General features: G+C 37.7%; 1 protein-coding gene across 13 annotated transcripts in view; it reads left to right on the plus strand.

The window, feature by feature from the left end:
- The window catches only part of MAGI2 (membrane associated guanylate kinase, WW and PDZ domain containing 2), a 1,452,748-nt gene that overhangs the window by 947,081 nt on the left and 489,771 nt on the right, over window positions 1-15,896 (plus strand). For all 13 annotated transcript variants that reach the window (XM_044947150.2, XM_025292002.3, XM_025292003.3 and 10 more), the window contains exon 6: window positions 6,500-6,579. In XM_044947150.2, coding sequence (XP_044803085.2) covers window positions 6,500-6,579 — 80 coding nt within the window. The remainder of the gene's footprint in view (window positions 1-6,499; window positions 6,580-15,896) is intronic.

A 15,896-nucleotide genomic window follows, 5' to 3' on the forward strand; every position in this document is an offset into this window, starting at 1 on the left:
ACTATGTTTCATGCTGTCAAGTATTATTGAGTTCAATCTCTTTTTATTCTCCCAGGGTAGTATTTCCCAAAATGAAAATGCAGTTTATCTAATAAAAACTAAGATTCAGAATTGGCTTTTCTGGAGAACTTTCAAAATTCAATGTGTTTATCATTGTTTTAAGTCTGTTACTATTTTTTAAAGAAAACAGAGCAAAGGAAAGGAGTATATTTGATAATAAAAGTTTCTTATCCACTAATCAAATTTCAGTTGATGAAATGCCATCTAGTATTTGTGCAGTAGTGAAAATATTATTTGGATTTCAGTGTCAGTACAAAGGTAGGAAGAAAAGAGTAAAAGAAAACAGAAGGAAGAGAAAAATGAAAAGAGGAGTTGTCTTAAAATTGGATTTGAATTGGGTCAACATAGAGCCTTTTGTATACCTAGGAAACCATTAACAGGTTTGAGCCCAACTGGAAAAACATAGAGTAAATGAAAAAAAAAAAAAAAGAATAGAGGATAGAGTGGGCATGACCTATATGAAAATTTTGTTTTACTCCGAATAAATACTCTGCTCATTTGAAAGCTTTTTTATTAACCTAATTCTCTATAACCTCTATGACTCAATATTCACCTGTAGATTATATACATCACCATTGTAAGACTATTCTGGAAAAAATATTCAAATTTGATTTTAAATGATTTGAATAGAGAATTCAAGTTTATAAGGAGAAAATATTTTTAATGATAATATCTCTATGAATGTACAATTTAATATAATACCAAGCACAAGGCATTCAACACAAAGGAATTTAATCAGTGATTACTATTCTCACAAAGGAGATAAAAGTCTCACTTTGTAAACCATTGGCTATGAAACTGGGAAAAAGATCTTTAACTGTTACCCAAGAGAGTGAAATAAAGCATCTCTGTATAAAAAGAAAAGTTTTAGATTTATTATGTCTCTGGTTTCAGATCATTAAAAAAAAAAAAAAACTTGGCGTTGGGAATCAGATATGTCTGTATAAGGCCAGTGCTTTTACTCTCATGCACTAGATGTGTTTCCTTAGGCAAGTCACTCATCTTCTCTCAGCCTTCATTTTTATGTAAAATGGAGTTAAAAATAATAGCTGCAAAGACTCTTTAGCATTAAATGAAGTGATGCTATGGAAGTTCTAGCGCAGTCCCTGACAAAATAGGCAATCAGGAAACGTTACAAGATAATAAGAATATCTTTGCAGTGGTATGGCATAATGTCAGCAGCTTTTCCTGTTAAAGGGAAGCATTTTCTGTATGAGAAGACTGTTTCCTCGGCAGATAAGATGTTATTATTTATTGTGCTGCTTTTGTCAATTTGGAAAAGGTTAAACTTAAAAATTATCCAGAAATTTCAAATTCATTACAAGTCAGCCTATCACATGTCTTCAAGGCCATTCTGATGTGAATTTAAACTAGAATTGAAGGGCTGAATGAAATTTCACTTCTGGTTTACTCCAGTCCTCCTGATGGTTTAACATCAAAGACTTTTGGATATACCATTTTTTAAGGTTTTAATATATGACAGTGATAGAACTTGAATAGCTACTGACTCCACTTGATCTCTTACTCTTCATAATCATCTCATTAACTTTAGCCATAGAAATACATGCAGGAAAGTGAAAAGTGAAAGTGAAGTCGCTCAGTCATGTCCGACTCTTCGCGACTCCATGGACTGCAGCCTACCAGGCTCCTCTGTCCATGGGATTTTCCAGGCAAGAGTACTGGAGTGGGGTGCCATTGCCTTCTCCGTAGAAATATATAGAGTAGTATATTACTGTGATTCAAAGTTCCTGGAAAATATGTATTTCAATCCTCAACTAGAAAAAGTTTCTTTGCAAAGGCAGCCTATATATGTGTATGTGTCTCTGTTGAAGAAACTAGTATTGAAATACAGGATTATATAGAATTAGCATCTTACCTTCTTGTTATTCATGCTCCTCACAATTTGGGGAAAAGCAGGAAATTGGTGTTCTGCATCTGCCTCTGCATCTTCAGTAATGAAAGTGACAGGAAATCACATTCTTAACTCTTGAGGAAGGATGGTGTGCAGATTGTGAAAAATCCCTCAGTGGTCCCCTTTTACACAATCTCCTGCCCAATGTCAAATCTTATTTTCAAGTGAAATTGTTGAGGTTTAAAAATTAAATAATTTAAGAAAGTGAAAAAGCCACCTAGTCTGTTGTCTCCCAAATGCATTAAAAATATCCCCTTTGTAAGGCATCTTAAAGACGCATGCAAACTACAAGGCTTGTGAGAGCCACTGATGGAAAATACCATGCTGTATATTCATGAGATGTTTGTGACAATTACTGGAGGTAACTACAACCCACTTTCTTTCAGAATCAGTTCAGAGGATCAGCTAAGAATGCTGTTAACTATAAGAGACTCAATCTGTCAAAATGTATTAAAGTGACACACTGTTAATGCTAGTTCAACCTGAAAAAATCATCCTGTAATGAAATGCTTTATATAAACTCAGGAAAAATAGGAAATTCATGAGTCTCTACTAAATTAGACAGTATTAGAGACCCATGTTGGAGCTGTATAGAAATGGTAATTTGACTGCCTGCAGTGGCTTAGTAATGTCGCCTTCATACTTATTTAAAGATGTGTGTCCTCTTGTGAATACATCTTAGAGACCTAGAAATGACTTTGCTCAAAAATAGGGGAAGAATTTGGAAAAAGCAGGTATAGGTAAATAGAAGGGAAGTTTATTTTCCTTGTTTACCTCCCAAGTTTTTTGGTAGCACATAAAAACATAGACATCAACACATATCTACCAAGGGAACATTTCATGCAAAGATGGGCACAATAAAGGACAGAAATGGTAGGGACCTAAAATAAGCAGAAAATATTAAGAGGAGGTGGCAAGAATACACAGAAGAACTGTACAAAAAAAGATCTTTACGACCCAGATAATCATGATGGTGTGATCACTCACCTAGAGCCAGACATCCTGGAATGTGAAGTCAAGTGGGCTTTAGGAAGCATCACTATGAACAAAGCTAGTGGAGGTGATGGAATTCCAGTTGAGCTATTTCAAATCCTGAAAGATGACACTGTGAAAGTGCTGCACTCAATATGCCAACGAATTTGGAAAACTCAGCAATGGCCACAAGACTGAAAAAGGTCAGTTTTCATTCCAATCCCAAAGAAAGGCAATGCCAAAGAATGCTCAAACTACCGCACAATTGCACGCATCTCACACACTAGTAAAGTAATGCTCAAAATTCTCCAAGCCAGGCTTCAGCAATACAAGAACTATGAACTTCCTGATGTTCAAGCTGGTTTTAGAAAAGGCAGAGGAACCAGAGATCAAATTGCCAACATCTGCTGGATCATCAAAAAAGCAAGAGAGTTCCAGAAAAACATCTATTTCTGCTTTATTGACTATGCCAAAGCCTTTGATTGTGTGGATCACAATAAACTGTGGAAAATTCTTCAAGAGATGGGAATACCAGACCACCTGACCTGCCTCTTGAGAAATCTGTATGCAGGTCAGGAAACAACAGTTAGAACTGGACATGGAACAATGGACTGGTTCCAAATAGGAAAGGAAGTACATCAAGGATATATATTGTCACCTTGCTTATTTAACTTATGTGCAGAGTACATCATGAGAAATGCTGGGCTGGAGGAAGCACAAGCTGGAATCAAGATTGCTGGGAGAAATAGCAATAACCTCAGTTATGCAGATGACACCACCCTTATGGCAGAAAGTGAAGAGGAACTAAAAAGCCTGTTGAGGAAAGTGAAAGAGGAGAGTGAAAAAGTTGGCTTAAAGCTCAACATTCAGAAAATGAAGATCATGGCATCTGGTCCCATCACTTCATGGCAGATAGATGGGAAAACAGTGGAAACAGTGGCTGACTTTATTTTTCTGGGCTCCAAAATCACTGCAGATAGTGACTGCAGCCATGAATTTAAAAGATGCTTACTCCTTGGAAGGAAAGTTATGACCAACTTAGATAGCATATTCAAAAGCAGAGACATTACTTTGCCAACAAAGGTCCATCTAGTCAAGGCTATGGCTTTTCCTGTGGTCATGTATGGATGTGAGAGTTGGACTGTGAAGAAGGCTGAACACCGAAGAATTGATGCTTTTGAACTGTGGTGTTAGAGAAGACTCTTGAGAGTCCCTTGGACTGCAGGGAGATCCAACCAGTCCATCCTAAAGGAGATCAGTCCTGGGTGTTCATTGGAAGGACTGATGCTGAAGCTGAAGCTCCAATACTTTGGCCACCTGATGCGAAGAACTGACTCATTGGAAAAGACCCTGATGCTGGGAAAGATTGAGGGCAGGAGGAGAAGGGAACGACAGAGGATGAGATGGTTGGATGGCATCACCGACTCAATGGACATGGGTTTGGGTGGACTCTGGGAGTTGGTGATGGACAGGGAGGCCTGGTGTGCTGCGGTTCATGGGGTTGCAAAGAGTTGGGCATGACTGAGTGACTGAACTGAACCACACACACACACACACACACATATATATATACACTTTGAACTGAGGCACATCTATAAAGTGCATCTTTACAGTGACTTTATTTTTCAAATGGGATCAATGAGCACTGAACCCAGTGCCACTATCCTCACATTAGGATAGTCATAACCCCCATTCTGTCCATAGGCATCAAGTCTTTAACTGAGAGGAAAAGACTAGATGATATTGATATGACTACAGATCAGGACCAGAATGAGATACTACTTTACAGAAGTCACATGTGGAGAAAATAAAAGCTAGCATACTCTCCCAACAGTTTATAATTTCACCAAATTCGTAGACTTTATCTCATCAGATTTATTAGAGTCCTGCTCAGAAAGATCAATTATTGAGGAGTTCCTAAGTATGAAGAAAATGATTGGAAAGTGTTTTCTCTTTACCCCACATGTAAGTCAGAAATAAAAGGGAATCCTTTTTAAGAGCAGAAACTTCATGACCCAAGGATATTAATGTCTAGGTTCTCAGACCGGAGATGGCTCTGCACTTGGGCAAACATATGATCATCCAGAAAACACTCTTTGAACAGTACTTTAACACTCTGGAATCATTTGCTCACTGCCCTCCTTAACCCATTCTCTCCTCCTTCCTGCCTTGAAATTCCCTTCATTAAATAGGCATTTAATCTCTAGAAGTTTGCTATTAAATATGCTACCTGGGAGACTTTTCTGAGCTGTGCTTTAAGTGCAGATTGATTCATCAGATTATTTATCTAACACTGTAATATGATAAAATGTATTTAAATCTCATTGAAGAAACAGACAATATATGTGAATTGACATCATAATTGTAATTTTGACTTCCTTACAAATGTGTTCGAAGATCTTGTTATATGGGTTTAATTTATATTTCTTACCTATTTTCCACTTTTCCCTTTCATATTACATTCTAACTCTTTTCTATACAAACCTCACTTTTCTACATCTGTGACTTTGATCATTCTTTTTAGTCCTTACAGATGTCACTTCCTTGGTATTTTGTCCATTGACAGATGCGATAACATGAGACAGCTATTCACAGCAAATAGTTTAGCTCCACTGTATGCTTATGAGCTATTCATAACCATAATGTAGTTCATTCATAATGTAGTTTTCAAACACAGAATGTATAAGAATCACCTGGAGTGCTAGCCAAAGATGGAGATTTTGCAGCTTCACCTCAAAGATTCTGATTTGGTAGTTCTATGAGGATCCAGAAGATGGATTAAATCCACCAGATGATTCCAGTGCAGGTCATTCCAGAACCTCTTTTAAAGACACTGTTCTAAAAACATCTCTCCTTTGTTTTTTAAATTTTTGCAAGACTTCCCAGAGATCATTTTTTTAAAAACAAAATTATCGTTAAAAATTAGTAATTCCCAGAAATTCCATTCAGAAATGCTAGAATACAAGCATTTTTACCCCCTGGCTGGATTGAAAGTATTTACATGGAAGATACCTAAATGTGGGTTAATGAAATTGCTATTAATCACTTTTTGAGAAAATGTAGGAATCCCAAGAACATGCTATAATTTGTATCACTTTTGTACTCCCTCTGCCAACTCTGTAGTTAAAAGAGTAACAAAACAACTGTTTATGAAAAGGACAGATTTAAGATGAAAATAATTCTTTTGCAAAACTCAGGAAATAGTATCAGAGCCTTCAGCCTGTGCTCTTCCAACTGGAGAATCCTGTATTTGTAATAAATTCCATTTGCTCTGGATGAGTTCTGCATTTTCAATGAGGTTAACTTGGCAACATTCTAGTTGATTTTAATAAAAATAGCTGCTTTGAGGACAGGGAGCTGAGGTTGCCAAATTTACAGCTGCCTTGCACAATTACTCTTACACCTCCTTCAGGGCTACTTAGAACCAGTAAGCAAATTAAGTGTATCGATTGCAATTTTGTTGGTCTAACCCTGTTTTTTTTTTTTTTCCTCTTAAGGAATAAACGTGATTCCTTTCAGTATGTGTCTGTTCAGAGTGATCTCTTTTCTTTTCAGCCATAACACAAAGACAACATCATGGCTGGATCCACGACTTGCGAAAAAGGCTAAACCTCCAGAAGAGTGCAAAGAAAATGGTAAGTTATTTAAGTTTTTATGGTGTTTTGCCGTTGCACTTCAATAATGTGTCTATTTCTTAAAAGAGAGTCTTGTCTAAAGAAACTGTATTCTGATTGAGACAGTTTTAAAGCTGTAATATTTAGTGCTCAGATAGGAGAGAGAATTAACTCGGCATTTCAGCAGTGCCATGTGGTTTTCCTTTTTCTCTCTAAGGTGACTGTGCTGGATATCAGAGCTCTGTCATCTCTGTGGGTTCTGTTTGACTCCTGGCCTTACTTTCCACCACCTACTAGGGAGTTTTTGTTTGCAATATGTCTCTCTGAGTACTCTGATCTTTTCATTGGAATTAAATATGGTGTATAGAGAAAAGTACTGTGAAACTATAAGTAATACTTTATTTCTGTGTTGTGAGGCATAACATTCTAATAGTTATTATGAAATGAATCTATGATTTAAAGATATATGTAAATATTCTTTCTTTCAACCAAGCATTTAAATACAAGCATGAATGTGCTGGGTTATCTTTAGTATTTTACATTTCCCAATGAAATGGCATAACTTGCTTGAAAATCAACTGTTTTTATCTATGTGAAGGGTTTTTAACAATAATCCTGATGATTAGATGAATGAAAATCTTGTTCTCATATAGTAAATTATATAGATGAAATCTGTTACTGATGATACTTATAAGTTTTGTACTATTGAGTTTAATGTTGAAAGAATACTTATAATTTGTCTAAAATGATAAATATCATATACTCCTGAAGATTCATTATTTGAACACATTCATAGTTTTTATCTGATCAAATTATTAGAGCCTTGTTCAGAGACATCTCATCATTGAAGAGCTCTTAAAAGTGAGGAAAGTGATGAAGAATATTTACACTTTTTAAAAAGCTTTTAGAAAGTCAACTTTTTACGAAGTCTGTAATTCTAAAAGTCCTTTAATTTTGACATAATTCTGTCTCAGATAATATCAAGATGCTATTGTTCATTCTTAAGTTATATGGTAAATATTCACAAGTTGGTTATACAACTGGGTTAAATTAAAAAATCAGTATACAATTTACACGTATGTATTTGAATGCATTAGTCTCTAATTTTTATCACTTTAATTTTATATTCATAGCTATATCTGTATGCCTTCTGTATACAAGTATAGCTGTATGTATGTGAATTTTTTACAATTATATTGTGACATGAGATTTTGAGCACAATTAGGGTACATTTCATTGATACCCATAAGACATGTGTTGCAAAGTATCATTGGTTATAAATTAAAATGACCTGATCTGCTATATCTAGGAGTTACAATTTACTTATGCCACAGATGAATTCAGTGATTTTGCAGTTCTTTAACATGTTGAACTTCTCAGCTCTCTTGTTATTCTCTGAGTTGTTCTTTTCATTATAAAAGGCGATTAAAGTCAAATCTTGAAATTCCGGGAGAGATGTGAGTTTAACATTTTGAATAACTATAACATTTCAATGTTATCAGTTTCTCCTATATATATATTCGTCTGTCTTTTCAGGATGGTATATCCCTAAAATATACCAGGATCTCTGAATCCATTTGCCATTAAGAAATGAGTCCTAGAATAGAGTCTTATAGCTCATAATGGTTTTATAACTGGTTAATTACTGTTTTTCATTTTGTTCAAAATAAGTAATCCACAGACTTTATTTCATATATTATTGGAGTATTTTACAATGGAAACTAATATCTAGGTAAAATGCTATTGTTCCAGACACATAGCTTAGGTTTTATTAACAAGAAAAGTACCTTTTTGTCATAATATTGCTTCTGTTTTACTTCTTTTTCTTTTTTTTTAATTATTTAGGTTAAAATTGTTTAAAATATTGAGTGTTAATGCATTGCTGTTGAGTCTACTAGTTAAGACAAGGTTCTTTATATGTTTCACAAGTCAATTCAGATAAAAAATGGTAGTAATTTTCTGAAATGCTGAAATATGTGTAATATATGTTTAAAAAATGTAGAGGCTTAAGATGATAATATGTTTCACTGGCAAAGATTTATCCTTCTTCTACTAGGGAGATAGAATGGAGGCTAATCACCTTAATCTGATCAGAACTGGGTCAACGTGAGGTTGAACTGAGCTTTGGTGAGACCCAGTCTACATCTAGTTTGCTTTTTTTCTCACAGTGTTTGCCCACCCAGGATTGTAGGTCAGCAAATATTTTCTTTAGAGGGTCAGGTAGTAAATATTTTAGGCTTTGGTTACCCAGTCTCTTTGCAGCTACTCATTGTTTAGAAAAGTGGCCAAAATCTATATATAAATAAAGAGCATGGATTTATTTTAATAAATGTAGCTCAGGTACACAGAAACTTGAGATTTATATATTTTTACCTATTAAAATATTATTCTTCATTTTTTTCTCAATTATTTAGAAGTGTATAAACAGTTTACTTACCTCTTGGACCATAAAAAATATATGAGCAGGCTGGACTTGGTCCAGAGGATCAAACGTGGTCTAGTGGGTCCATGGGGAGCGTGCCCCTGAGTAGCTCTTGAACACCAACAGTTAATTTTTTTTTCTTCTTGACACTGCAAAACCGCAAAAAATCTGTGGTGCCTTTCAGGGGTTTTAGATTATTTTAACGGAGAAGGCAATGGCACCCCACTCCAGTACTCTTGCCTGGAAAATCCCATGGATGGAGGAGCCAGGTAGGCTGTAGTCCATGGGGTCGTTAAGAGTCGGACACGACTGAGTGACTTCCTTTTCACTTTTCACTTTCATGCATTGGAGAAGGAAATGGCAACCCACTCCAGTGTTCTTGCCTGGAGAATCCCAAGGGTAGGGGAGCCTGATGGGCTTCCGTCTATGGGGTCACACAGAGTCGGACACGACTGAAGCGACTTAGCAGCAGCAGCAGCAGCTTATTTTAAACTTCCAGTTCAGTTCAGTTCAGTTAATTCACTCAGTCCTGTCTGACTCTTTGCAACCCCATGAATCGCAGCACACCAGGCTTCCCTGTCCATCACCAACTCCCGGAGTTCACTTAGACTCATGTCCATCGAGTCAGTGATGCCATCCATCCATCTCATCCTCTGTCATCCCCTTCTCCTCCTGCCCCCAATCCCTCCCAGCATCAGAGTCTTTTCCAATGAGTCAGCTCTTCGCATGAGGTGGCCAAAGTACTGGAGTTTCAGCTTCAGCATCGTTCCCTCCAAAGAACACCCGGGACTGATCTCCTTTAGAATGGACTGGTTGGATCTCCTTGCAGTCCAAGGGACTCTCAGGAGTCTTCTCCAACACCACAGTTCAAAAGCATCAATTCTTCAGTGCTCAGCTTTCTTCACCATCCAACTCTCACATCCATACGTGACCACTGGAAAAACCATAGCCTTGACTAGACGGACCTTTGTGGGAAGGTAATGTCTCTGCTTTTGAATATGCTGTCTAGGTTGGTCATAACTTTCCTTCCAAGGAGTAAATGTCTTTAATTTCATGGCTGCAGTCACCATCTGCAGTGATTTTGGAGGCCAAAAAAATAAAGTCAGCCACTGTTTCCACTGTTTCCCCATCTATTTCCCATGAAGTGATGGGACCAGATGCCATGATCTTCGTTTTCTGAATGTTGAGCTTTAAGCCAACTTTTTCACTCTCCTCTTTCACTTTCATCAAGAGGCTTTTTAGTTCCTCTTCACTTTCTGCCATAGGCTGGTGTCATTTGCAGAGCTGAGATTATTGATATTTCTCCCAGCAATCTTGATTCCAGCTTATGCTTCTTCCAGTCCAGCATTTCTTATGATGTACTCTACATATAAGTTAAATAAACACGGTGACAATATACAGCCTTGACGTACTCCTTTTCCTATTTGGAACCAGTCTGTTGTTTCATGTCCAGTTCTAACTGTTGCTTCCTGACCTGCATACAGGTTTCTCAAGAGGCAGATCAGGTGGTCTGGTATTCCCATCTCTTTCAGAATTTTCCACAGTTTATTGTGATCCACACAGTCAAAGGCTTTGGCATAGTCAATAAACCAGAAAAAGGATGCTTCTCTGGAATCTCTTGCCTTTTCGATGATCCAGCAGATGTTGGCAATTTGATCTCTGGTTCCTCTGCCTTATCTAAAACCAGCTTGAACATCAGGAAGTTCATGGTTCACATATTGCTGAAGACTGGCTTGGACAATTTTGAGCATTACTTTGCTAGCATGTGAGATGAGTGCAATTGTGCGGTAGTTTGAGCATTCTTTGGCATTGCCTTTCTTTGGGATTGGAATGAAAACTGACCTTTTCCAGTCCTGTGGCCACTGCTGAGTTTTCCAAATTTGCTGGCATATTCAGTGTAGCACTTTCAGAGCATCATCTTTCAGGATTTGAAATAGCTCAACTGGAATTCCATCACCTCCACTAGCTTTGTTCATACTGATGCTTTCTGAGGCCCACATGACTTCACATTCCAGGATGTCTGGCTCTAGGTGAGTCATCACACCATTGTGATTATCTGGGTCATGAAGCTCTTTTTTGTACAGTTCTTCTGTGTATTCTTGCCACCTCCTCTTAATATCTTCTGCTTCTGTTAGGTCCCTACCATTTCTGTCCTTTATTGTGCCCATTTTTGCATGAAATGTTCCCTTGATATCTCTAATTTTCTTGAAGAGATCTCTAGTCTTTCCCATTCTGTTGTTTTCCTCTATTTCTTTGCATTGATCGCTGAGGAAGGCTTTCTTATCTCTCCTTGCTATTTTTGGAACTCTGCATTCACATGCTTTTATCTTTCCTTTTCTCCTTTGCTTCTCGCTTCTCTTCTTTTCACAGCTATTTGTAAGGCCTTCCTAGACAGACATTTTGCGTTCTTGCATTTCTTTTTCATGAGGATGGTCTTGATCCCTGGCTCCTGTACAATGTCACGAACCTCAGTCCATAGTTCATCAGGCACTCTATTCGATCTAGTCCCTTAAATCTATTTCTCACTTCCACTGTATAATCATAAGGAATTTGATTTAGGTCATACCTGAATGGTCTAGTAATTTTCCCTACTTTCTTCAATTTAGGTCTGAATTTGGCAATAACAAGTTCATGATCTGAGCCACAGTCAGCTCCCGGTCTTGTTTTTGCTGACTGTATAGGGCTTCTCCATCTTTGACTGCAAAGAATATAATCTATCTGATTTCGGTGTTGACCATCTGGTGATGTCCATGTGTTGAGTCTTCTCTTGTGTTGTTGAAAGTGGGTGTTTGCTATGACAATTGCTTTCTCTTGATAAAACTCTATTAGCCTTTGCCCTGCTTCATTCCGTATTCCAAGGCCAAATCTGCCTGTTACCCCAGGTGTTTCTTGACTTCCTACTTTTGCATTCCAGTCCCCTATAATGAAAAGGACATCTTTTTTGGGTGTTAGTTCTAAAAGGTCTTGTAGGTCTTCATAGAACCGTTCAACTTCAGCTTCTTTAACGTTACTGGTTGGGGCATAGACTTGGATTACTGTGGTATTGAATGGTTTGCCTTGGAAATGAACGGAGATCATTCTGTCGTTTTTGAGATTGCATCCAAGTACTGCATTTCAGACTCTTTTGTTGACCTTGATGGCGAATCCATTTCTTCTAAGGGATTCCTGCCCACAGTAGTAGATATACTGGTCATCTGAGTTAAATTCACCCATTCCAGTTCATTTTCAGAGAAGGCAATGGCACCCTACTCCAGTACTCTTGCCTGGAAAATCCCATGGGCGGAGGAGCCTGGTAGGCTGCAGTCCATGGGGTCGCTGAGGGTCGGGCACGACTGAGCGACTTCCCTTTCACTTTTCACTCTTCTGTATTGGAGAAGGAAATGCAACCCACTCCAGTGTTCTTGCCTGGAGAATCCCAGGGACGGGGGAGCCTGGTGGGCTGCCGCCTATGGGATCGCACAGAGTCAGAACTGACTGAAGCGGCTTAGCAGCAGTCCATTTTTGTTCGCTGATTCCTAGAATGTCAACGTTCAGTCTTGCCATCTCCTGTTTGACCACCTCCAATTTGCCTTGATTCATGGACCTAATATTCCACGTTCCAATGCAATATTGCTCTTTACAGCATTGGACCTTGCGTCTATCACCAGTCACATCCACAGCTGGATATTGTTTTTGCTTTCGCTCCATCCCTTCGTTCTTTCTGGAGTTATTTCTTTACTGATCTCCAGTAGCATGTTGGGCACCTACCGACCTGGGGAGTTCCTCTTTCAAAATCCTATCATTTTGCCTTTTCATACTGTTCATGGGGTTCTCAAGGCAAAAATACTGAAGTGGTTTGCCATTCCCTTCTCCAGTGGACCACATTCTGTCAGACCTATCCACTGTGATCTGCCCATCTTGGGTGGCCCCACACGGCATGGCTTAGTTTCATTGAGTTAGACAAGGCTGTGGTCCGTGTGATCATATTGACTAGTTTTCTGTAATTATGGTTTCAGTGTGTCTGCCCTCTGATGCCCTCTCACAACACCTACCATCTTTTGAGTTTCTCTTTCTTTGGACATGGGGTATCTCTTCATGGCTACTCCAGCAAAGCACAGCCACTGCTCCTTACCTTGGACGAGGGGTGTCTCCTCTTCTGAACTTGACAGATATCATCATGGGATGATTGGCATTGTTGGAGCCTGTCAGTCCCTCAAGATTCTGCAACAGTCTGCCCATTTCTCTCACCCCCCATGATGGTCTTCTTCCCAGGCCAAGGCTGGATTCTTCTCACAGCCCAATCAACAAAAATGAACTACACATCTTTCCTTACCTCTCCAGGGTTCTCTCTTCTTCAGATTCTTAGACCATTTTAGATCTTTTGTTTCAGCAGTTTTCTGATTCCTTTGTACTGCTTATTTTTTACATTTAATCTAGATTTTCTGTGTGTTCTCTTGGGTTATAACCTGCTAACTTCATCCTACCTAGTAGCAGAAATTTTATTGCAATAATTTTTAGATTATACAATTTAGACCTTACTGAGTTGCATACCATAAATTCTTTATTATCATTATAATTTATATTTAATCTCACAAGGTTGAATCCCATGTTGTATATGTGTGCATAGTTTATAAATGTACATATGATGGATGTGTATGTAGATATGGATTGCATCTGTAAATATATGCTTCTTCAGTTCTGTTTATATAGATGCCTGAAAGTAATTCTTCAGTCAACTATAAACAGGACGCTGAGTAAAACAGAGATGGGGCACTGATTTAAATTATCCTTGAATGAGAGAAGCACTAACAAACGTTTTCTTATTAGTATCAAGGGGAGAAAAGCCATCATGGATGACTCAGTACAAATACTTACTAAACAACCACTTATTCTATTGAAACTAATCATTTTGCTTTTTTGTTTGAAGAATAACATAACTACTAAACATAAGAACATATTTCCTTCTCTCACAGTATGGTTGCAAATACTGAAGTAATTGTGTTCTTTGTATTTGTCATGGCTCTGTGCATTTTTGGAATTTTAGCAACAAGTCTACATGGCAGAAAAAACTCACCACCTACTACTGGGTTCTAATATTAGTATTTGGGGGAGTACTGTTTAGCACGCCAATATAGTCTTTAACAAAATGCAGATAGCAATTAACTGTTAAAGAATTCGAATGTAAGATTGCCTGAACTACATATAAAGCATTATCATATTGTCCACAGCCCTCAGAATTAGCACTGTGGTATTTGAGATGTTTCCAGTCATAAACATCCCAGTGACGACACAGTCCATGTGAATCACTGTATTAGGATTAATATCAAAAGTAATTCAATCCCAGTATGACTCTCCTTAAGGTTGAAAAATGACTAAACTCAGTAGGAGTTTGTATTCAGGAAAGGACATTATGTAGAATTTTTCAAGGAAAGCTCTATTCTAAATCTCAGTCTGTGGGCTTTTAGGTAGGTACTTAATCTCTAGGATCCTAGGTTTTCTGACCTGTAAAATGGAAAGGATATCTGTATCACTCAAATTTAGTTTCACATACAAGGAGCACAGAGTTTGCTGTACTCTAAATAGGCTCTAAATTGCTTCTTCACTTTCTTTTGAGTATGCTCTGAGCCAACAAATCAGCCTCATGAAAGACAGGGCAAAGAAATTCAGAATAGTTGGCCTACCTTGAGAACCTTTAATTACTCTAGGGTGCTCTGAAGAGGTAGAAAAGAACAAACCCATCTAGGCTAAAATTATACAGCTAGCTAATTCCAGCCTGGTTTTAGTAGACAGGCCGTCCCCCTCACCACCATCTCCATTCTGTTAAAGTGGTTGTAAATTTCACAAAGAGAATTAGAGCTATGTGAATGGGATGCCTTCATTTGTGTATTTTGTATCTATGAATTTAGTTGTCTCATGTTACCATAGCGGGGCAGGAGGGCGGAAAGCTTACATAATCTTAACCTTTTACCTACATGAAAACTGCTTTTCAGCTTATTTTAACTAAAGCCTAAACTATTACTTACTCTATCTTAGAAAAAAAAGTCCAAAATATGTATGTCCAAAATATTCATAAAGATAGCATGAGCTTTGTTTCATAATAGTTATTAAATGGATGGATTTTTTTCAAGAGAAGGAGGTTGCCTTTCTAAAATAATTGAAAATACTAATTTCAGGTCATTTCTTAAGTGAATTTTATAGAAATTACAGACAGATGTGGACATTTTTATTTTCACAGTTCAAATTCTATCTCTTGACAACATAATTTATTTTCCTTAAATAGGAACTTTGAACTTTCTCATTGAATTTTTTTTTTAATTTTATTTTATTTTTAAACTTTACATAACTGTATTAGTTTTGCCAAATATCAAAATGAATCCGCCACAGGTATACATGTGTTCCCCATCCTGAACCCTCCTCCCTCCTCCCTCCCCATTCCATCCCTCTGGGTCGTCCCAGTGCACTAGCCCCAAGCATCCAGTATCGTGCATCGAACCGGGACTGGCAACTCGTTTCATACATGATATTTTACATGTTTCAATGCCATTCTCCCAAATCTTCCCACCCTCTCCCTGTCCCACAGAGTCCATAAGACTGTTCTATACATCAGTGTCTCTTTTGCTGTCTCGTACACAGGGTTATCGTTACCATCTTTCTAAATTCCATATATATGCGTTAGTATACTGTATTGGTGTTTTTCTTTCTGGCTTACTTCACTCTGTATAATAGGCTCCAGTTTCAAGCACCTCATTAGAACTGATTCAAATGTATTCTTTTTAATGGCTGAATAATACTCCATTGTATATGTACCACAGCTTTCTTATCCATTCATGTGCTGATGGACATCTAGGTTGCTTCCATGTCCTGGCTATTATAAACAGTGCTGCGATGAACATTGGGGTACTCGTGTCTCTTTCCCTTCTGGTTTCCTCAGTGTGTA

This window comes from Bubalus bubalis, chromosome 8 (assembly GCF_019923935.1).
Source record: "Bubalus bubalis isolate 160015118507 breed Murrah chromosome 8, NDDB_SH_1, whole genome shotgun sequence".
Lineage (NCBI taxonomy): Eukaryota > Metazoa > Chordata > Mammalia > Artiodactyla > Bovidae > Bubalus > Bubalus bubalis.